This window comes from Mobula hypostoma, chromosome 10, assembly GCF_963921235.1.
Source record: "Mobula hypostoma chromosome 10, sMobHyp1.1, whole genome shotgun sequence".
Classification (NCBI taxonomy): domain Eukaryota; kingdom Metazoa; phylum Chordata; class Chondrichthyes; order Myliobatiformes; family Myliobatidae; genus Mobula; species Mobula hypostoma.
Window position 1 is genome coordinate 1,436,380 of NC_086106.1, and position 22,677 is coordinate 1,459,056.

General features: G+C 47.2%; 1 protein-coding gene and 1 long non-coding RNA gene across 2 annotated transcripts; one reads left to right on the plus strand and one right to left on the minus strand.

The window, feature by feature from the left end:
• Window positions 1-124: 124 nt before the first annotated feature.
• LOC134352597 (uncharacterized) lies at window positions 125-8,012 on the minus strand. The gene is made up of 3 exons (XR_010019415.1): window positions 7,793-8,012; window positions 872-1,250; window positions 125-670 (listed from the first exon to the last, which is right to left on the minus strand). It is a non-coding gene; the product is annotated as an uncharacterized LOC134352597 (long non-coding RNA).
• Window positions 4,311-22,142, plus strand: LOC134352596 (cytochrome c oxidase subunit 7A2, mitochondrial). Its single transcript, XM_063059873.1, has 4 exons — window positions 4,311-4,464; window positions 13,444-13,533; window positions 17,645-17,729; window positions 21,941-22,142. The coding sequence occupies exons 1-4, from the start codon at window positions 4,450-4,452 to the stop codon at window positions 21,997-21,999; spliced, it is 249 nt and encodes an 82-aa protein (XP_062915943.1). The 5' UTR covers window positions 4,311-4,449; the 3' UTR covers window positions 22,000-22,142.
• Window positions 22,143-22,677: the final 535 nt, after the last annotated feature.

The window sequence follows — 22,677 nt, forward strand, 5'->3', positions numbered from 1 at the left end:
ACTCCAAATGCCCTGAGCTGTAATTATGTTGCTCTACCCGCTACACCATGTGACACCCTGTTCCTTCAGGGCTCACTGTTTCTCAGTTCAAAGTAAATTTCTTAATAAAGTACGTACTATAGAAGTCATCATTTTCAACCCGAGATTCATTTTCTTGCGGGCATTCACTGTATTTACAAAGAAACACTATAGAGTGAATGAAAATCTACACACGAAGATAGACAACCAAGCAAAATGCACTGTGCAAATACAAAAAAAATAATAATATTCATAAATAAAACATGCTAAGAACAAGAGTGCAGAGTCCTTGAAAGTGAGTCCACAGGTTGTTGAATCAGTTCAGAGTTGGGGTGAGTGAAGTTATCCACACTGGTTCAGGAGCCTGATGCGTTGAGGGGTAATAACTTCCTGAACCTGGTGGTGCAACACTTAAGTCTCCTATACCTTCTCCTTGGTGGCAGCAGCCAGAAGAGGGCAAAAGCCTGGATGGTGGAGGTCCTTGAATCTTCACACAGTCGTCGTTTCCCTCAGTCATGTAATTAATTTTAAAATAGTTGCTTTCATCCAAGCTCTGGGACCCAGTGAGAAGATGACAGGTTTGATGTCCGGTTCACAGCTTCTGCTCACTATTGAAAACACTTTCCACAGATGGGCCAATCCTCTCCATCAGCTGGTGAAAAGACATAAGGAAAAGGTGATTTGCAATGTTATGCTCTTTTCTAAGGTCACTGAGCCCTTCTTACTCTCCCCATGCATTGTGCCACTCATCCACACACGAGCAGTCGTTTACAACGGCGGTTTAACCTGCCTTGAGATATGAGAGGCATTGCAGAGACGCTTACGGTGCCAACATAGCATGTCAACAACTTACCCGTACGTCTGTGGAATGTGGGAGGAAACCAGAGCACCAGGGGAAACCAACACTGTCACAAGTAGAATGTACGAACTCCTGATGGACAGTGGCAGGAACTAAACCCAAATCACTGATCACTGGGCTGTAATAGCATGAAGCTATCTGCGACGCTGCCATGAAGCTCCTTAGTTAATAACACTAAGGTCAGGGTGTTGGGGCCTGAGGCTCTGTGTTAATCGAAGGCACTGCGGACGGACTCTCTTTGTGGACTTCAGCTCAGAATGACATTTGCGGGGTCTGTTGTTTACATGATTTGTTTTATTTTCTCTGCACGTTGGGTGTTTAATGCTCTTCTCTTTGTTATGGGTTCTTCTGGGTTTCTGTGTTTTGCGGTTGCCTGTAAGGAGACAAACTTCAAGGCTGTAACTTCTATACACACTTTGATAATAAATGTACACTTTGCACACAAAATGCCAGCTGGCATGGGGTCTGGTACACGCTGTAACGATTATGTGACTACATCAGTCAACCAGTAATCTGGCTGCTTGAGAAGTTGTATTTACGCCTTAACAGAAAGAAATGTTTAGGAAATGTATTCACCATGACTACCGACTGCTTGCTCCTGCCCCCTGTGGAGGAACACAGCCATCCATTTGCAATATGGCCAGACCCACAGAAACTTTATGGTGAAGTTGACACAGGCTGAGAGAACGAGTTGGCATAATGCTCATACCAAGTGCCTGGGTGTCAAGAAAAACATCTCCATCTAAATGTGCAATGTGCAATTTATAGTAATTTGTAATAAATAGTATGTACAACAGGACAGTCTATATAACAGAAATATAATTGTATCAGTGTGAATTAATCAGTCTGATGGCCTCGTGGAAGAAGCTGTCTCAGAGCCTGTTGCTCCTGGCTTGTATGCTGCGCTACCATTTCCTGGATGGTAGCAGATGGAATACTTTGTGGTTGGGGTGACTCAGGTCCCCAGTGATCCTTCAGGCCCTTTTTAAGCACCTGTCTTTGTAAATGTCCTGAATAGTGGGAAGTTCATATACAGATGCTCTGGGCTGTTCGCACCACTCTCTGTCATAGACTGGTCCGTGAAATCTGTGTTCTGATTCACAGTCCGGTTCGTGGACTCCGGACTCTGGGTCTTCCGGCTGTCCCTTGTCATTTGGGCTTAATCATAGGCACTTGATGCTCATCTTGGGGTGGGAATATAAGCGGCCCTGGGTTTGAGTGTGGTTGCTGGTTTGTCTTGTCAGTATCCCGTCCTTGCCTCTTTGGGATAAGTCAGGCCGTCTTTGCCATTACCCTGCAGTTGGATCTGTCCCTTCCTGTCCTTGCCTCTGTTGAGTAAGCCAGGCCATCTTTGCTGTTACCCTGAGGCTGGACTGTTCCCTTCCCTTCCCTTCACCTTCCTCCTGAAGCCTTTGCTGGAAACCTTTGCCTCAAGCCTTTGTCTGCATCCTCACTTGTGTCCTCACCTGTATTGCCGTCTCTGTGTCCATGCCTTCACTAGGTAGACCTGGCCGCTTGCTGCCACCTTGTGTTGGGAACCGTGTCTATGTCCATGCCTTCGCTAGGTAGGTCCAGCTATTTGCTGCTACCTTGTATTAGGAACCGTGTCTATGTCCACGCCTTCGCTAGGTAGGTCCAGCTATTTGCTGCTACCTTGTGTTGGGAACTGTCTCTTTGTGTTCTGTGTATGAGTCCCGGCCCTACGTCCTATTCCCAAGGAGGGGTCCTGGCTCTGTGTTCCATGTCCCTGTGTTCCTCTCTCTCAAGTCCAAGGCTCTGTGTTCCTGTCCTCCCCAAGACCAAGGTTCTGTGTTCTGCATTCCTGTCGTCCCAAGTCCAAGGCTGGGATGGTCCTGAGTACCAAGTCAAGGCTTTGTGTTCTCATTCTGTCCATGTGCCTCGTCCTGTCCATTTGCTTCGCCCTGTACTGGAGTTCCCTCATCCTGTACTGGAGTTCCCTCATCTTGCCCAGGAGTCTCTCATTCTGTCCTGTAGCCTTGCCTAGTCCTGTCTCCCAAGACCACATCATGCCTTCACCTAGTTCCGGAGTCTGAGCCCGAGTCAAGACCCAGGTTCTGGGTCCTTGTCCAGTCTCTGGCTCAGAGTTCGAACCCAAGCCTCATCATACACTCGCATCGAAGAACCCAAGCCATGTCCATTCCTGTAGCCACATCATTTCCTCGCCTAGTTCCGGGGTCCGAGCCTGACTCAAGACCCAGGTTCTGGGTCCTTGTCCAGTCTCTGGCTCGGAGTCCAAGCCCAAGCTCTTAGTTCCCAGTTCTCAGTCCTGGTCCTGCTTGCCTAGGCAATGTACTAGCCCAAGTCTGTGTTCTTGTCTCAGCTCCTAGTCTGCATCCAGTCACGTCCCTAACTCTAGTCTCTAGTCCTGTCCTGTTCCTAGTACTTCAGTGTCTGTGTCTTGCATTTGGGTCTGCTCCCAGTGCGCCCCCCCCCACCTTATGACACTCTCTGCAGAGTCCTGCATTTGAGGGAAGTACAGTTCCCATACTAGGCAGAGATGCAGCCAGTCAAGATGCTCTCAATTGTGCCCCTGTAGAAAGTTCTTAGGATTTGGGGGCCCATACCAAACTTCCTCAACCGTCCAAGGTGAAAGAGGCGCTGTTGTGCTTCAACCTTCTATCTTGTTCTTCTTCCCCTCACCTACATCTTCATTCTGGCATCTTCCCAAGTTCCCCCAACAAACCTCATCGGTTTCTCCTTGCGGTATTTTTTTTCCCTTTCCCCTCCTCCTTCACTCTTCTTTTACCCCCACTCTGGCCTCATACCTCTTCTCCTCACCTGCCTGACACTTCCCCCTGGGTCCCCTCCTTCTCCCCTCTCTCCTCTGGTCCACTCTCCTCTCCTGTCCGATTCATTCTTCTCCAGCCCTTCATCTTTTCCACCACCTGGCTTCACCTATCACCTTCTAGCTATCATCCTTCCCCTCTCCCCAACCTGTTTTATTCTGGCGTCTTTCCCCTTCCTCTCCAGTCCAGACGAGGGCTCTCAGCCCGAAACGTCGACTGTCTGTTTATTTCCACAGACCTGCCACACAGTCCTGTGTGTGTTGCTCTCGATTTCCAGCAGAATCTCAAACAGAGAAAGTCTGCAGATGTTTGAAGTCAAGGCAACACCCACAAAACGCTCGAGAAACTCAGGAGGCCAGGCAGCATCTATGGAAAAAAGTAAACAGTTGACGTTTCGGGCCGAGACCCTTCATCGTGACAAGTGCAGACTTCCTCGTATTTCTGATCAGCTCCCCCAGCAATCTGCTTTCATTGTTCTGGGGGCTGATGGCCTCACCCTGCGCCCATTTCTCATCCTCATTCCTGTTTCTGGGATCTTGCCGCGCACGATTTGCTTGGACCTGCCCCAGCCGCTGCAACGCTTCCCGGTCTGGCCAAGTTCAGGGACACCGGTGCCATTGGAGGAGAGAGGGGCGGTCTGCGCAGCTGCCTGCAGCCGTGTGATTTGACACGGAGCTGATACGCGATTCCCTGAATCACGGTCTCAGTGTCCTTGTCAGCAGTCAGATCCGTGCAAGAGAAAGCAACAGGCCAGAACCACGCAACATGAAGCACCTTCTGGTAAAACCTCAGACTCACCGTTCCCTAACCCACGTCCTTTGAATCAAATTAGGAAACTAACTTTTGTAAAAGTTTGCTAAACTTTTCCTAATATTAAAATCCACCTTTGTGTGCAGATGTTTAGAAAAGCCTGCTTCTTGCATGACCTGACCTTTACCTCAAAGACTCTTGTTGATTTGAGCTTTTTAACCTCAAGTCTAATTCTTTAAAAACTCAAATATTTTAACACAAACGTTCAGATATTTAAACACTTTCTCCGCCGGCGGTGAGTCCGCCCTCCGGCTGCATTGATTGGTCAATGTTCGGAGCTCCGCTGCTTGAGTGGCCACTGCTCGCGTCAATCATAGGTCCGTTGACCTTGAGTGGGAGAATTGGCAAGAGTCGGGCGCGGTATTACGGACGGAGAGAACTAACATTGAAATACGAGTGAGAGAGGCCTCAGTAAAGATCGGAACTGTAGAACTGAAATGAGGGCAAGATCAAGAGAACACAGGAACATGGCAGCAGCCGCAGGCCTCCTGACCCTGTCATTCAGTACGATCTTGCCGATCTATCCAAGGCCTCACCCCCTCCGTGGCGCAGGTTCCCTAAAACCCTCCTTTCCCCAATCTTTCGAAAATCTATCCCCTTCAGCCTTATATTCTCCCCGTGATCGGGATACGGATTTCTAGAGATTCATTCTGAACTGACTGTTCAACCTTGAACGCCGCCCTTTTTGCACCAGATATTCATTTTAATTTTTATTCTGACTTTACAGTATTTCTTGTCTTGCAAAGTACCGCTGCCACAAAACAAACTTCACAACACAAATCAATGGTAATGAAGCCGATTCTCATTCTCGGCAAGGAGACATTTCTGGGTACTTTGAGTTAAGACTGATCTTTTATCTTAAAAACTACATCTCCTTGCTTGCCATTCTCCTTCTGGCGAAAACATGGGCATCGATTTGTGGAAGTTGTCTGCGTTTCCATGAAATCTTAACATACAGGAGCAGAATTGTTCCATCTTCGCTCCATCCGCCGCAAGCGGAACTTCCCAGTGGCCAAGCATTTTAATTTGATTCCTATCCCGTTCAGATGTGTCGGTCCATGGCCTCCTGTGCTAAAATGAGGCCATCCTCAGGGTGAAGGAGCAACACTTTATATTCCTCTGAGTAGCCTTCAACCTGATGGCATGAACATTGATTTCTCCGTCCAGTAAAAAAATCCGTCCCCCGGGTCCCCTCCTCGTTCCCTTTCTCCGATGGTCCACTCTCCTCTCTTATCAAATTCCTTGCTCTTCGGCCCTTTACCTTTCCTACCCACCTGGCTTCACCGCCAGCCATCCTCCTTTCCCTTTCCCCACCTTCTTATTTTGGCATCTTCCCAATTTTTCAGTCCCGAAGGGGGGTCTCAGCCCAAAACTTTGACTGTTTATTCATTTCCACAGACGCTGCGTGGGCTGCTGAGTTCCTCCAGAACTTTGTGTGTGTTTTTTTCTGGATTTCAAGCATCTGCAGAATCTCTTGTGTCTAAAAATTATTCAATTTGGCCAGAGTCCTCTACAAAATCATGACTTTTTTCGACTCTGCTCTCCTGCCTTCTTGCTGTGACCCGTAACTTCCTTACCAGTGAAAAATCTATCATGCTCTGCCTTGAATACATCCAGTAACTTGGCATCTATAGCCCTCTGTGGCAACAAATTCCACAGATTTCAGTACCCCCGGCTGAAGAAATATCTCCTTTTCTCAGTTTTAGAGGGATGTTCCTTCTGAGCTGCACCTTCAGATCCAGGACTAATAACGGAAACATCCTCTCCACATCCACTCGGTTTCTGTTCTGAATGTGCCTGGCAGGAATGTTTATCTGACTTTAAATAAGTTTCAACTTATCCGAACACAAAGAGAAATCATAGGATTATTTTGGAAACTGAGCAATTGAAAACTACAGCGTACTTGGGGCTCAGAACTAAAGTCAGAATCGGGATGAGAATCCAGTCTATTATCATATTATTACATATGTCCTGAAATCTGTTGTTCTGCGGCAGCAGTGCGGTGCAATGCGTAAAATATCCTCAGTTACAAAAATAAATCAATAATGGGAAAGACAAAGCCTGACATACAGATCATGGGTTCATGGTCCGTTCAGAAATTTGATGGGAAGAAACTGTTCTTGAAATATCGAGTGTGTGTGTTCAGGCTCCTGCACTTCCTACTCCCTATTGCACTCCTGGCCTCTTACTGCTTTTCCTCACCCGTCTATCAACTCCCCCGGGTCCCCTCCTTCTTCCCTTTCTCCTATGGTCCACTCTCCTCTCCTATCAGATTCCTTGCTCTCCCTCTCCAGCCCTTGACCTTCCCCACCCAGCTGGCTTCACCTGTCACCTTCCAGCTACCCTCCTTTGCTTCCCCCTCCTTTTCATTCGGCCATCTTTCCCCTCCTGAAGAAGGGTCTCGACCCCAAGGCTCAACTGTGCTCGAACATTAATTTCTCTAGCTTCTGGTAATTTCTTCCCCCTCCCTCTTCTCACATTTTCCATTCCCCATTCGACTGCCCTCTCGCCCTGTCCTTGTCCTCGCATGCCCATCACTTCTCTCTGGTGTCCCTCCTCCTTCCCTTCCTCCCATGGTCCACTCTCCTCTCCTGTCAAATTCCTTCTTCTCCACCCTTTGCCTTTTCCACCCATCACCTCTCATCCTCCCTCCCCCCCCCCGCCCGCATCTGGCTTCACCTATCATCCCACCTTCCTCTCTCCCCAGCTTCTTATTCTGATATCTTCCCCCTTCTTCTCCAGCTCTGATGAGGAGTCTCAGCCCAAAACATCCTCCGTAGACGCTGCCTGACCTGCTGAGTTCATCCAGCATTTTGTGTGTGCTGCTTTGCATTTCCAGCCTCTGCAGAATCTCTTGTGCTTGTATATTTTGATGCCTCCTTTTCTTGGAGATGTCCTCTGTGACAGACGGTTGTGCCTGTGATGGAGCTAGCGGAGGCTACGACTCTCTCCTGTGCTTTCTTTTCTGTTTTGTATTTGCGGTGCGTTGCCTTTTGCACACCGGTTGGTTGCCCATCTTCGTTGAGTGTAGTTTCAGTGGCTCAATTTAACGTCGGAGAAATGTATACAATATACATCCTGAAAATGCTTTTCCTTCGCAAAGCATTCACGAAAACAGAGGAGTGCCCCAAAGAATGAATGACACTTAAAATGTGAGAACCCCAAAGCCCTCCCCCGGCTCCCCCTCCCACGCCTAAGCGGTGGCAAGCAACAATCCCCTCTCCCCCCACCGACAAGAATAAAAAGCGTACCCGCTACCGTGCACAAGCGTGCGCTAAGCGATAGCAAAGACACAGACCTGGCAGTTACCCCAAAGACTATCGCAATTCATCCGGCATTCGGCAACCCACAGGTTCTCTCTCTCTGCCTGGCGAGGGAGGGGAAGGTGTCCCCCATTTTCACAGCGAGCGGGGCGATGTTAGAAAGTCCATTTCATTGCTTTTCACGACGGATCTACTGTGTTCCTTTGCATTTACTGTGTATGTCTGCAAGAAAATGAATTTCGGGGTGGTATATGGTGGCATATGTGGACTTTGATAATAATTTGACTTTGAACTTTGAACTATACTACTGCACATTGGCAGTTGAGCAAAACGGACAAAAATAATAAAGGTTAAATTAAGAAATCAGGAAAAAAGTAAAATAATAAATCTACAGAGCAACAGTTTAACTGTACTGGACGTTATTTCCCAGGGAGAGGGGCGACCTTGCTCACCACTCATGTGGTGCTGGCAGGCTTGGTCTGTGCTCGTTGATACTTTTACATTAGCTTTCTTTTGCCAGTGCACACACTGTCCTGACTTTCGAGCCCCCTGCTCTCTGTGTAGAGTGGTGGGACGGAGATACGTCCCTACCACAGGAAGTGGCTGATGCTCCTTCCTTCTACTAGCCTGAAAGTCACCCTTGAGCAAGGCGGAGCCCCACCCCAACCATCAGGGTCATGTGAACCCATGGGGGCAGGTGGTGGACGGTCGTATGAGCAGCCGGTGCGGATCACAAGTCCTGGTTATGTGACCACCGACACCAGGCAGACAGTCTCTGAAGAGTATTGATAATGGCTGGGGTCACCCGTCTTGTAAAGACACTGCCCAGAAGGTGGCAATGGCAAACCACTTCTGTAGAAACATTTGTTAAGAACAATCATGGCCATGGACAGACTATGATTGCCCACATCATACGGAATATCATAATGCTGATGATGACTCTCTGAATTACACAGAATTGGTTGACATTCCCAACAAGGAAGGCATTTACAGCAAAATTGAATACTTTTGCAATTTAGGTGTTAAATTGCAGAGAATTTGGCTGCAGGGGGAGCAATATCACTTCTGAGAGTTCCCAGAATTTCCATTTTTTATTTCATATTTCCAGCATCAGAAGTTGTATGCTTTGATAAGTGCAATCAGAATTTAATCTGGAAATATTTGGAATATAATCAGGGAATACTGGGAATTTAATCTATCCACATGGGTAGATATTACCTTTGAGTTCCTGTGTCACTGACACTGTGCTGTTTAACGTCAAAGTTCTCTGATTACAATTATAAATGGACAGAGCTGACCTTTGTTCTGCAGTTTGTTGTTTGAGTAAGCAGGAAGTAAGGAAAGGAAAAACAAATTAAAACTGGGCTAAGAAGCAGGGACTGGCAGGAAGGCTAACAGTCACTTGATGCAGGGTATGACTAGGACGGTGCAAGGCTCTGAGGCCAATCTGGACCAGTTCGCGATAGGAGAGCACAGAGATTCTGCTACTTGGGTTTGATTCTGACCACCGTGTCAACAGAGTGGAGTCTCCACATTCTCCCTGTGACCGCATTTCTCCCAAATGAATTCACTTGTTTACTGGTGGGAAACTGCGTGCCCTCGGCTGTAATGAGGACCTGGCCTCAACCTGTTTGCAGCCGTCCAGGAGAGAGGTGACGGAAGTGGTGTGGTGTGGTGTCCAGGCTTGTGTCGGTGCTGCCCTCTAGTATTTGCTCAGCGGAAGACAAGCTGTGTTGTGTTCAACTGCAGACTGCTGCAATATTCATGGAGTCAGGGACTTGGACAATATATTTTTTAGTGTGACTGTATTTAACTGATATCTTACGAGGGGTAAGATCATAAGTTGGTGGCCCAAGGTAAAAGGAGTCAATTTTAGAAAACCTAGCACATTTATTTTTCAACATAGTCCCCTCCTACAGTTACACACTTAGTCCAGCGGTCGTGGAGCATACGGATCTTGGACTTCCATAAAGTGTCCACAGCATGGGTGATTGATAAGTTTGTGGCCTATATACGTATGGTATATGTGCCTTGTACTGTGTACGATATTTTGGCACCTTGGCCCTAAAGTAACACTGTTTGGCTGTATTCATGGGTATTCATGTATGCTTGAATGACAATTAAACTTGAACTTAACTTGAATTTAACTTGAATGCTCCCATCAGCCAAAGATGCATTACTAATCATGTCGAATTAGTGTCACATGCGCTGTAGTGAGGTAGAGGTGCAATGAGAAACTCACTTGGTGCAGCGTCAGGGAGACGAAGGTTCAGACACCACAGAGAATATAACTTATACTAGATGGTGAAGAGAAAAAAGATGATGTAAATCAAGACAATTGTGCAAAGAAAGCACAATCAGTTACAAGCTCATGATAGTGCAATCGGTGGTCCATAGTGTTCTGTTGCTAAGGTTGGGTTACGGTTGTGCAGGTCAGTTCATTTTGGGAGGTCAAATTTGAAGTCAGAATATAGTATTACAGGTAAGACTCTTGGCAGTGTGGAAGATCTGAGAGATCTTGGGGTCCATGTCCATAGGACACTCAAAGCTGCTCCGCATGTTGAGAAAGCATAAGGTGTGTTGGCATTCATCAACTGTGGGATTGAGTTTAAGAGCTGAGAGGTAATGTTTCAGCTATATGAGATCCTGGTCAGACCTCACTTGGAGTACTGTGTTCAGTTCTGCCCATCTCACTACAGGAAGGATGTGGATACTATAGAGAGAGTGCAGAGGAGATATACAAAAATGTTGCCTTATGAAAATAGGTTGAGCGAACTTGGCCTTTTCTCCTCGGAGTGACGGAGGATGAGAGGTGACCTGATAGAGCTGTTTAAGATGATGAGAGGTATTGATCGTGTGGATAGCCAGAGGCTTTTTCCCAGGGCTGAAATGGCTAACACAAAGGGGCATAGTTTTAAAGTGCTTGGAAGTAGGTACAGAGGGGATGCCAGGAGTAAGTTTTTCACACAGAGAGTGGTAGGTGTGTGGAATACACTGCCAACAAGGTGGTAGAGGTGGATACAATAGGGTCCTTAGATAGGTAAATGGAGCTTAGAAAAATAGAGGGCTATGTGGTAGGGAAATTCTAGACAGTTTCTAGAGTAGGTTACATGGTTAGCTCAAAATTGTGGGCTGAAGGGCCTGTAATGTGCTGTAGATTTCTCTGTTCATTTGAAGAAGCTGACAGTTTTAGGGAAGTATTTGTACCTGAAGTTGGTGTGGGACTTCAGACTCCCGGACCTCCTGTCTGTTAGTAGCATTGAGAAGAGGGTATGACCCAGACGGTGGGGATCCTTAGTGATAGATTCCACCTTCATTAAGCAGCACCTCCTGTAGATGCTGTCATTTGTGGGGAGGCCTGTGCCCATGGTGGACTTTGAGTTACGTACTGCAGGTTAGTTGGCTACCGTTACTTACCCCTAGTGGAGATGGACATTTGGAGAATTTTGGATGTATGAGAGGGAATAGGTTCAGGGAATAAGAGGAGAAGTAGATTGATGGGATTGCTCTGAGAGACGGCATAGAATTGATAGACAGAATGGCATCCTATGCAGGACGGGAATGTGAGAAGAGTTTGAAGTGTGACAGTTCAGTGTATCATTGGGTGTGGACTTATCTTGAGGATTGGGCAGGAGAATGGTGACAGGTTGGTCCTGGGCAAGGCCTGGCAGTTCAGATCGGGGTCAGGAATGGCGGAGAACTGGCTAAGACAGGAAAGCTGTGTCAGGCCTAGACTCGAGATACCAACAGTGACATTGAAGGAGTAGATTCTGAGCTGTTGAAGAGTCTAGGTGCTGCCTGTAGGCCTCCCTTATTTACCCCAGTGACACTGCCCAACTCAACTATGGCCCAGTTTCACCGATCTCCAGAGATGACTGTTCCATCATTTCACAACCCACCACCTTCCACATCCTCTCACCCTCCACACTCCTGAACTCAGCCTAATCTGCAGCATATCCTGTTCACCCATAACTCTTTGAGGGATAGAGCTTAGAGGACTGAACGCAGGAAAGTGCAGCTAGCTGGTTGAGAACTGTGGTCGATATGGACTTAAAGAACATAGAACACTGCAGCACAATGCAGGCCCTTCAGCCCACAATGTTGTGCCAACATTTTAACCTCTCTAAGATGAGTGTAACCCTTCCCTCCTACAGAGCCCTCCATTTTTCTATCATCCATGTGTCTGAAGTCTCTTAAATGCTCCTAAAGCATCTGCCTCCAGCACCACCCCTGGCAGTGAGTTCCATGCACCCTCCACTTTCTGTGTTAAAAACCTACCGCTGACTACCCCCTATACTTTCCTCCAATCACCTTAAGGTTATGCCCCCTCGTGTGAGCCATTCTCTCCCTGAGGAAGGGTCGCTGGCCGTCTACTGGACGTTGGGCAAAAGGGCTCGTATCTCTGCATTTTGCTCTGCGGCTCTAGGATTCCCGTGCTTTCTTTGAGATGAGTAGTTTTAATATTCTCATCCTGTTTTTTGAAGACCCCTCCATGACCTCATAAATTCCACCCCCTCGCCTCCATCTCAGGAGCTTGCTCCACCCCTGTACTTCTCCCACGTACCTGCACCTCTCCAATTCTGGGCTTTTGCACCTTCTCATTTGGATTGTATAGTGATAATCCCTTCAGGTTCCCTTCACAATCATGCCCTCTCTCTCCCTCTCCCATTCTGTTCATACAGATCACATCATTGCACAGCACAATGAGGTCACAACCACAGGGAAAGTGCCGTGCAGGTAATCAACAATCTTTACGAGGCAGATTGTGACGTCACGAGTCCATCTCATGCAAGAGCTCTGTTAACAGCGGGATAAATGTACTTTCTGCCTGATGGGAGAGTGGAGGAGAGAGAATGCCTAGGTTGAGCAGTGTCTCTGAGTTTATAGAACATAGAACATTACACACAGTACAAGCCCTTCGGCCCACGATGTTGTGCTGACCCTTTAAACCATTCCTAGACCAATCCAACCCCATTTCTCCTACATAGCCCTCCATATTTCTATCAAGTTTCTCAAACGTCCCTTACGTTATGCTGATATGAGGAGAAAGTTAGGGCAGGCTGCTGAATTGGATGATCAGCTGTGATCAGGTAGAATGGCAGACCAGAGTTGAGGGTCTGAAATGGTCCACTCCTGTTTATAATACGTCATTGTTAACTCAGTGGGGGTGGGGATTAGGATTACAGATTGACTCTTTTCTCTCTCTCTGTGTCCTTGTATAATTTGCATTTATTACTCAGAGATACACTGCGGAACAGCCCCTTTCGGCGCTTCAAGGCACGTCAACCAGCAACCCTCGATTTAACCCTAACCTAATCACGGGACAATTTACAATGACCAATCCGCCTCATAACGGGTATGTCTTTGGAGTGGGGAGGGAAACCAGAATACCCAGAGGAAACCCACGCACCTTTCACAGGGAGAACGTACAGACTCCTTACAGATGATGCTGGAATTGAACTCTGAACTCTGAACTCTGACACCCTGAGCTGTAATAGTGCTACACTCACCACCTCGCTGCTGTGTGTTCTCTTTCCCTATGTGTCCGCATGCAAGTTTATCATTATACCTACAGCTCGCCCTGGCCGCATTGTGCTCAGTATAAGCTCAACTGCAGAGACTACTAGGACCCAGGTTCCCCCGGTGTCCGTGTCTCTTACAGCTCGTGCCTCTGTTCTCCCCGCAGACACTGCACCGCCTGGCATCTCGGTCCTTCTCTACCTCGGTCCGAGACCAGCTGAGGAACAAAGTCTTGGAGAATCAGAAAATCTTTCAGGTATCAGCCACGTGATTCAACATTTTCTCTCACATGAACTGCGGGGCCCGAGTTATTAATCACTGCGAACAAAAGGGAAGCGTGGATTGTTTGAGTCATTTCTGGTGATTTTTTTTCTTTTGTTGGCAGTGTTGTTCTTGGGTTCTTGTTGCTCTTGGAACGCACTAGCTTCAGGTCGAAGGATGCCTCAACCGATTCCTGGACCCAACTCGCAAGCCCCCTCTGTCTGGTGATCCTTTAGCATTCTGTAGGTGCATTAAGGGTTTAAAGTACCCCTTCCAAAAACGGGCAGGAGGAAATGAGTGTGCAGACCCGGGCTTGCCTAGCATCACCTCAGCTGGTTGTGTTTGCAGGGTGCTGAAGAGAAGATCCACTGTTACCCGAGGAAGCAGGAGGGACAGAGCATGGGAATGCCCTCCAAGCTGTCCAATAGAGCCATAGGGTCACATAGGGAACAGCACAGAAACTGGCCCTTTGGGCCATCTAGTCCATGCTGAACAATTTAAAGTAGGATAACTGCACCCCTTGGTTTGATTGAGAATGCCCTGAGGTCCAGTGTATTATTGAGGACTGGGTGGGCAGGGCGGTAGCCAGTAATGCAGTGGCTTCTGAGACCTTCCACTGGTGGATGCCCACTGTGACCTGTGGACCAGAGTCCTTTGAGGAAGGTGGGAGCACAAAGTTGAGGTGCAGACCCCATAACAGTTGGCCAGTGTTGTCTCCTCTACTGAGGCCAAGAAATTATTGGAACAGGAAAGATTTGCAAGACTGTTTGGTGCTGAATTAGTGTATGATAGGGGGAATATGGTAACTGACCTTACCTGTCCTAGTGAGGTCATTAATTCCTTCTACAAGATCACAGAGGAATACTTGATGGTAGGCACTTCCTTTCTGCACTCTATTTCCTTTGGTTCCGTCTGGGATCGTGGCACTGCTTTCAATCAGTAGGTCATACAGCAGGTCATCAGTAGAGCAATAGGCACTGCTCTACACACCGTCCTTACACATCTGGAGAAGAGGGATGCTTATGTGAGAATGCTGTTCTTGGACTACAGTTCAGCATGCAACACCATAGTTCCATCCAGGCTCGACAAGAAGCTCAGAGACCTCGGCCTTCACCCTGCCTCGTGCAGCTGGATCCTGGACTTCCTGTCAGATTGCCGGCAGGTGGTAAGAGTGGGCTCCCTCACCTCTGCCCCTCTGATTTTCAACACAGGAGCCCCTCAGGGCTGTGTACTAAATCCCCTCCTTTATTCCCTGTATACCCATGACTGTGTCGCCACCCACAGCTCTAATCTGCTAATTAAATTTGCCAAAGACACTACATTGACTGGCCTTATCTCAAACAATAACAAGGTGTTTTATAGGGAAGAAGTCATCTCCCTGACACAGTGGTGTCAAGAGAGCAACCTTTCCCTCAATGTCGCAAAGACAAAGGAGCTGGTTGTGGATTACAGGAGAAATGGAGACGAACTAATCCCTATTGACTTCAATGGATCTGGGGTTGAGAGGGTAAGCAGTTTTAAGTTCCTTGGCATCCACATCACTGAGGACCTCACGTGGTCTGTACACACCTGCTGTGTGGTGAAAAACACACAACAGCGCCTCTTTCACCTCAAACGGATGATGAAGTTTGGTATGGGCCCCCCAAATCCTAAGGGCTTTCTGCAGGTGCACAATTGAGAGCATCCTGACTGGCTGCATCACTGCCTGGTATGGGAACTGCAGAGAGTGGTGCGGACAGCCCAGCGCATCTGCAGTTGTGAACTTCCCATGATTCAGGACATTTACAAGGACAGGTGTGTAAAAAGGGCCTGAAGGATCATTGGGGACCCAAGTCACCCCAACCACAAACTGTTCCAGCTGCTACCATCCGGGAAATGGTACTGCAGCATAAAAGCCAGGACCAACAGGCTCCGGGACAGCTTCTTCCACCAGGCCATCAGACTGATGAACTCACACTGATTTGAGTGTATTTCTATGTTACATTGGCTGTTCTATTTATTATCAATTATTATAAATTACTATGATTGCATGTTGCTCGTTTAGACAGAGACGTAACAATAAGATTTTTACTCCTTGTGTATGTGAAGGATGTAAGAAATAAAGTCAATTCAATTCAATGTTTGAAATCTTTTGCTGGAACTTTGTGCACATACAGTAATTTTAATTGTCACTTGAGTGAAGTCCAGCTTCATCAGAGGCACCACCTTTTTGATCCTATAGTAAGTCAAGACACCTGGGAAGTCAAGACACCTGGGTTTGCAAAAAAGGGTCCATTGAAGAGAAGAGTTCTTCCCCGTGCAGTAAGCAATCTGCTGGAGGAACTCAGTGGGTTGAGCAGCAAAGGAATTGTCGATATTGCAGGTCAAAACCCTGCGTCAGAATTGAGAGGGGGATAGGAGTGGGCCAGACAGGGGGAGTCAGAGTGTGGACTGAGGAGGGGTGCAGGGTGAGGCACCAAGTGTAGAAGCGGAGGGGGGAATGGGGCTGGGAGACAGAGGCAGGTGGACGATAAATAGAGGCAGACAGAGAGAGAGAAAAACCAAGAGACGGCTGGAGCGAGGTATGGAGAAGGGAGGCTGAAGGTTGGAGATAGTTGCTGGAGGAGGAGAAGCAGGAACACAAAGGGCAAAGACTCTGATAGGAAAGGGAGCTGAGAATGGAATCACCAGGGCAAAGGTCAGTGGTAGGTAGGAGGATGGGTCTGTTATTTTCTGCTCGCTGATTGACACCTCACAGGCCTCCCGCTAAAGTTAGGTTATCAAGGTATCATCATCTTTTGTTGTTAATGCAAATGATGCATTTCTCTGTACAATCGGCAGTCCCTTACAGGAATGTACCTAATAAAGTGGCCACAGGAGTAGAAATTGGTGTGACCTTCTGCTGCAGTAGCCCATCCTCTTCAAGGTTGGACGTGTTGTGTGTTCAGAGATGCTCTTCCACACACCACTGTTGTAGCACCTGGTTGTTTGGGTTACTGTCGCCTTCCCGTCAGCTTGAACGAGTCTGGCCATTCTCCTCTGACCTCTCTCATTAACAAAGCATTTTCACCCACAGAACTGCTGCTCACTGGACGTGTTTTTTTTTGTTTTCTCACCATTCTCGGTAAACTGTAGAGACTGTTGTGCATGAAAATCCCAGGAGATCAAACCACCCCGTCTGGCACCAACAATTATTTCACAAGTCTTGTGAACAGTTCTGGTCACCGAATTATAGGAAAGATGTCAACAAAATAGAGTACAGAGAAGATTTTCTAGAATGTTACCTGGCTTTCATCACCTAAGTTACAGAGAAAGGTTGAGCAAGTTGGGTCTTTATTCTTTGGAGTGTAGAAAGTTGAGGGGGGACTTGATAGAGGTATTTAAAATTATGAGGGAAATAGATAGAGTTGACGTGGATAGGCTTTTTCCATTGAGAGTGGGGGAGATTCAAAGAAGAAGACATGAGTTGAGAGTTAAAGGGCAAAAGTTTAGGGGTAACATGAGGGGGAACTTCTTTACTCAGAGAGTGGTAGCTGTGTGGAACGAGCTTCCAGCAGAAGTGGTTGAGACAAGTTCGATGTTGTCATTTAAAGTTAAATTGGATAGATATATGGACAGGAAGGGAATGGAGGGTTATGGGCTGAGTGCAGGTCGGAGGGACTAGGTGAGAGTAAGCGTTCAGCATGGACTAGAAGGGCTGAGATGGCCTGTTTCCATGCTGTAATTGTTATATGATTATGTGGTTATAAGTCAAAGCCACTTAGATCACATTTCTTCCCCATTCTGATGTTTGGTCTGAACAGCAAGTGAACCTCGTGACCATGTCTGCATGCTTCTATGCATTGAGTTGCTGCCTCATGATTGGCTGATTGGATACTTGCATTATTGAGCAGGTGTACCTAATGTAGTGGCCACTGAGTGTACGTTTTGATGTTAATGCAAATGACGTGCCTGTATTGATGCAGTGTCTGTATTTCACGGGCGCGCTGGTCTCATTGATGACCATGGGTTGTTCTGAGGACAGAGGAGGATCACAGAAAGAGGAATTCCACCTGTTGGAAGTGTACAGCAAGTAACCTTCAGGGAATTTCAGAGTTTGATGTTGTTACTTTGCTTTCAAACTGCAGGCAGACAACGACCTTCCCGTTCATCTGAAGGGCGGTACTGTGGATCTTCTGATGTATCGTTTCACCATGGCCCTCACGATTGGAGGTAGGACTAGTGAGCAGGGCCCACCTTGCGCCCGCCTCTCTAACAGGGTCCCTGAATACTGACGCAGGAATTCAGCTCTTGAACCTGCTCTACCATTTACCCAGTCCATCACTGGTAAAGCCCTCCCCATCATCGAATATTGATGCAGGAAAGCAGCATCCATCATCAGGGATCCCTGCCAACCAGGACGTGGTCTCTTCTGAGATGAGAAATTCTGCAGATGCTGGAAACCCCAGCAACACGCACAAAACGCTAGAGGAACTCAGCAGGCCTGTAGGATCAAGGGAAAAGAGTAAACATATGACATTTCCGGTCGAAGCCCTTCACCAGGACTGGAAAAGAGATGAGAATTTAAAGCAAGAAGGTGGGGGAAAAAGTACAAGGTGGTAGGTGATGGGTGGAATTGGGTGCGGGGAGGGGGGAGGTAAAGAGCTGGGAAGTTGATAGATGTGAAGCAGCTTCAATAACTCCAAAAGACTGAAGTCGGGTAAATACTGAAAGGCTTTTGTTTGCTGTACAATACCACCTCCATGCTGAGTGTCTGCCCTCAGACTGACGAGGAGGGGCAAGGCAAAATCACCTTTATTCAGGGGTCTGTAGGAGGAGCCACAGGGGCAGTCAGCAGACGGGCGTCCAGACAGTTAACCCAGTTACAACATATATATGGTTTACCACAAGATGAAAGAGATAAAGGGCTGGAGAAGGGAGAATCTGATAGGAGAGGGTAGAAGACCATGGAAGAAAGGGAAGAGGGAGGAGCACAAGGGGGAGGTGATGGGCAGGTGAAGAGATAAGGTGAGGGAGGGAAATGGGAATGGAGGAATAGTGAAGGGGGCAGCAATTACTGGAGGTTTGAGAAACTGATATTCATGCCATCAAGTTAGAGGCTACTCAAATGGAATATAAGGTGTTGCTTCTCCAACCTGAATGTAGTTGCATCATTAGGAGTAGTGGAGGCCATGGACTGACATATCAGAATGGGAATGGGAAGTAGATATTGAAATGGGTGGCCTCCGGGAGATCCTTCTTTTTCTGGTGGGTGAAGTGGTCTCCCAATCTACGCCAAATCCAGAGCTATATGCTGGATGCAGAGGCTCTTCCACCGTCAACACTACCTTCATCAGTACCTCTTCCTTTTCATGTGTGTCTGCCCTCACCCCATCCACCTGCCACCACACCAGGGGTAAAGTACCTCTTGTACTCTCCTATTATCCCACTAGCGTCTGCAGCCAGCACACAATTCTCCATAACTTCCATCATCTTCAAAAGGATCTCACCACCAAGCACATCTTTCCCTTCCCCTCAGTTTCTGCTTTTGGCTGGGATCCTTGTCCATTCATCGCTCCCCACTGATCTCCCTCCTGGTACTTATCCTTGCAAGTGGAACAAGTGCCAATGCTTGTCCCTACACCTCCTCCCTCATTACCAATCAGGGCTCCAAACAGTCCTTCCAGGTGAGGTGACACTTCACCTGTAAATTTGTTGGGGTCACCTATTGTATCCAGTGCTCCTGTGTGGCCTCCTGTATATCGGTGAGACCTGACTTAGACCGGGAGACCACTACGCTGGGCACCAGAAAAATCAGGATCTCCTGGTGGCCACCAATTGCGATTCTTCTTCCCGTTCCTATTCCGATATGTCATTCCATGGCCTCGTCTACTGTCATGATGAGGCCACACTCAGGTTGGAGAAGCAACATCTTATATTCCATCTGGGTGGCCTCCAACCTGATGCCATGAACATCGATTTCTTGAACTTCTCGCTGCAGTCATCAGGAAGAAGGTACAGGAGCCTCAGGACTCACACCACAACGTTCAGGAACAGTTATTACCCCTCAACCATCAGGCTCTTGAACCAGTGCGGATAACTTCACTCACCCCAACACTGAACTGTCCTGACAACCAATGGATTTACTTTCAAGGACTCTTTATCTCATGTCCTTGATAATTATTGCGTATTTGTTTATTATTATTATTTCTATCTTTTTTCTTTTTGTATTTGCATAGTTTGTTGTCTTTTGCTCATTGATTGTTTTTCTGCTTCATTGGGTGTGGTCTTTCATTGATTCTATTGTGTTTCTTGTATTAACTGTGAATCCCTGCCAGAAAATGAATCTCAGGGTTGTACATGGTGACATATTTGTATTTTGATAATAAAATTTACTTGGAACTTTGAATTAGAAAATGGCTGTTCCAAGTTCATTAATGTACCCTGGTTCCATACCCCCTCAATACCTATGGTAACAATAATTTCTCTGGGTGTCACAGTGGCACGGCTGGTAGAGCCATTGACTCATGGCTCCAGACACCCGGGTTCGATCCGGAACTCAGCTGCTGTCTGGGTAGAATCCGTAGTTCTCCCGGTGAACGCACGAGCTCCTTTGGGGTGCTCCCATTTCCTTCCTCTCCTTAAAGTGTGCAGTTTGGCCATGGATTACCCCTTAGATTCATGCATCCATGGATGTGGACTGGGACTGTAGACTCTTTTTTTCAGACTTATAGTTTTCGTATTCTATGTTTTTTCGACCGTACTCATTTTATTTTTGTGCGGGAAGGGGGATTTGGGAGGTCGCTGTGCCCGATCCGTTTTGTTCTTTTTTTTGTGCGGGACGAGGGATTTGGGAGTTGATGATCATGCTGTCGGTCTTTTCTTCCTTGTTTTTGTGGCTACCTGGAGAACGGATCCATTTCAGAGTTGTATACTTTGACAATAAATTAACCTTTAAACCCTTGAACTTTTGTTCGACTCTGGTGGGACTGGATGAGAATGAGTGGAGAATTAGCACGTAGGATGGATGTGGTTGATGTTTGGGGTGGACTTGGAGAGGGGAAGGTCCTGTTTCTGTGCTGTATCTCTCTTTAGGTAGTGGCTCTATCGGCTGGGCCACTGGGACACCCAGAGAATTTTTTGTTACCATAGGGTATTGAGAGGGGAACATTAATGGACTTGACACAGCTATAATCTAATTCAAAGTTCAAAGTAAATTTGCTGTCAAAGTAGGTACATGTCACCATGCACAGCTGCTGATGTTTTGGTTTGAGACTCTTCAGGTGGACTGGATGAAAGGCCCAGGTGAAGGGTTTCAAACTCAAACATCAACCACTCCCGCTTTACTCTCCCCATGTTCCCTTCAGCTCTTCCTTGATTCTACCAAATATCTACACACGAGGCACAACTTGCAGCGGCCATTTGACCATCATCATCATCAATTGACCTGCCAGCGTACTCATCCTGGGGATGTGGGAGGAGACAGAGAACTCGGGGGAACCATAGAACGAACATTCTGTACACAGAGAACCCAATGTCAGGGTCAAAGCTGTGCAACCGGAGTTCTATCAGTTCAGCCAATCTAAATATAAATCTCCTTGGTCTTCTGCTGCCCTTCTCATTATTCACTGCCTTTTTCTTGTCCTCTGCAAGTTTGGACATCGTGTGCCACCCAATCAAGTCGCAGCAGTCTGCTGTACTGACCGCTGAACACCCCTCTCCCATCCAAAAAGGACCTCTTACTACTCCCTTCTGTCTGCTTCTCCTCTTTTCATCAATGTGTAACTCCTCTGGAAAAGAAAGAAATTCCTCCTCATCCCTCTCTTAACCTTACACAAAGTGAGAGCCTCTTAGCTTCAGATTCTTGAGGAAATAAGCTCACAGCGTCTATTGGGCAGAAGATACAATCGACTGAAAGGTCAAACGCCAGGCTTAAGCACAGCTTCTACCCACTGATATCAGACTAAATAGTTCCCTAGTACAATAAATTGGTTTCTTGCCCTCACAATCTACCTCCTTCTGATCTTGTACCTTGTTGTTTACCTGCACGGCACTTTCCCTGTAGCTGTTACACGTTATTCTGCATTGCTATTGTTTTCCCTTGTTCTACCTCAATACACAGTGTAGTGATCTGATCTGTATAAACAGCATCCAGGACTAGCTTTTCACTGTATAATAAACTGATTACAATTCTAATTCAAACTCCTGGGGATTTACATATTTCAATAAAATCTCCTTTAATTCTTCTGAAGTCCCAGAAACGCAGGTCCATCCCAGTGGCAACAGCACCACGCCTGAAACCAGTCTAATGATTGTGGCCCTGCTTGCAAATAATGATCATCCTTTCCTTCCGTATGTAATGTGCTCTCCTGTCGTTGTCCCCAGCGGTTGTTCAACAGCTTTCCTGTGATTCCCTCCTCATCATCTTCTCCTTCTTTTCCCAGGAACCATATTCTCCCTGTATAATTTATTCCGTGCTGCATTACCCAGACCAAAGGCATGAGGGAGCCAGTTTTGGGCATCGCACTGTCACTCTACTGAAAATGGAGAAAACCAACAGTGTGTGTGAAAAATGATTGACTTTGAGAGGGACACCATGCTGTCTCTTGTACTTTGTGTTTCCAGCTACTATTAAAATGTTTTCAGAAATAATGGGTTGAGGTCTTTTGTGTTTACTGGGTCATAGGTCGCTACATCACAGAGGCAGGCCCTTTGACCCATCTAGTCCATGCTGGAATGCTATTCTACCTAGTCCTATTAACCTGCACCTGGGCCATAGCCCTACAAACCCCTCCCATCCACGTACCTATCCAAACTTCTCTTAAATGTTGCAACTGAATCTGCATCCACCACGTCCACTGGCTGCTCATTCCGCACGTCAACCACCTTCTGAGTGAAGAAGTTCCCCCTTAAATATTTCACATTTCACCTTTAACCTGTCACCTCCAGTTCTAGGCCTCATAGGGTCAGTACATACCAGCTGGCATTGAGGTTAGATGAGCTGGTACTGCTGCACGTGTTTGTTTTCTGGTCCCTCACTGGACGTGGTTTGGGTTGGGAATGGACAATGCACACAGTTCTGGTCTCTCACTGGACAAGGCTGTGGGTTGGGATTGGACAATGCACACAGTTCTGGTCCCTCACTGGACGTGGTTTGGGTTGGGATTGGACAATGCACACA

Coding starts and splice junctions, on each gene's coding strand:
- LOC134352596 (XM_063059873.1), top strand. Junction 13,534..17,644: donor AGAATCAGAAAATCTTTCAG/GTATCAGCCACG, acceptor TTCAAACTGCAG/GCAGACAACGACCTTCCCGT. Junction 17,730..21,940: donor CATGGCCCTCACGATTGGAG/GTAGGACTAGTG, acceptor TTCTTTTCCCAG/GAACCATATTCTCCCTGTAT.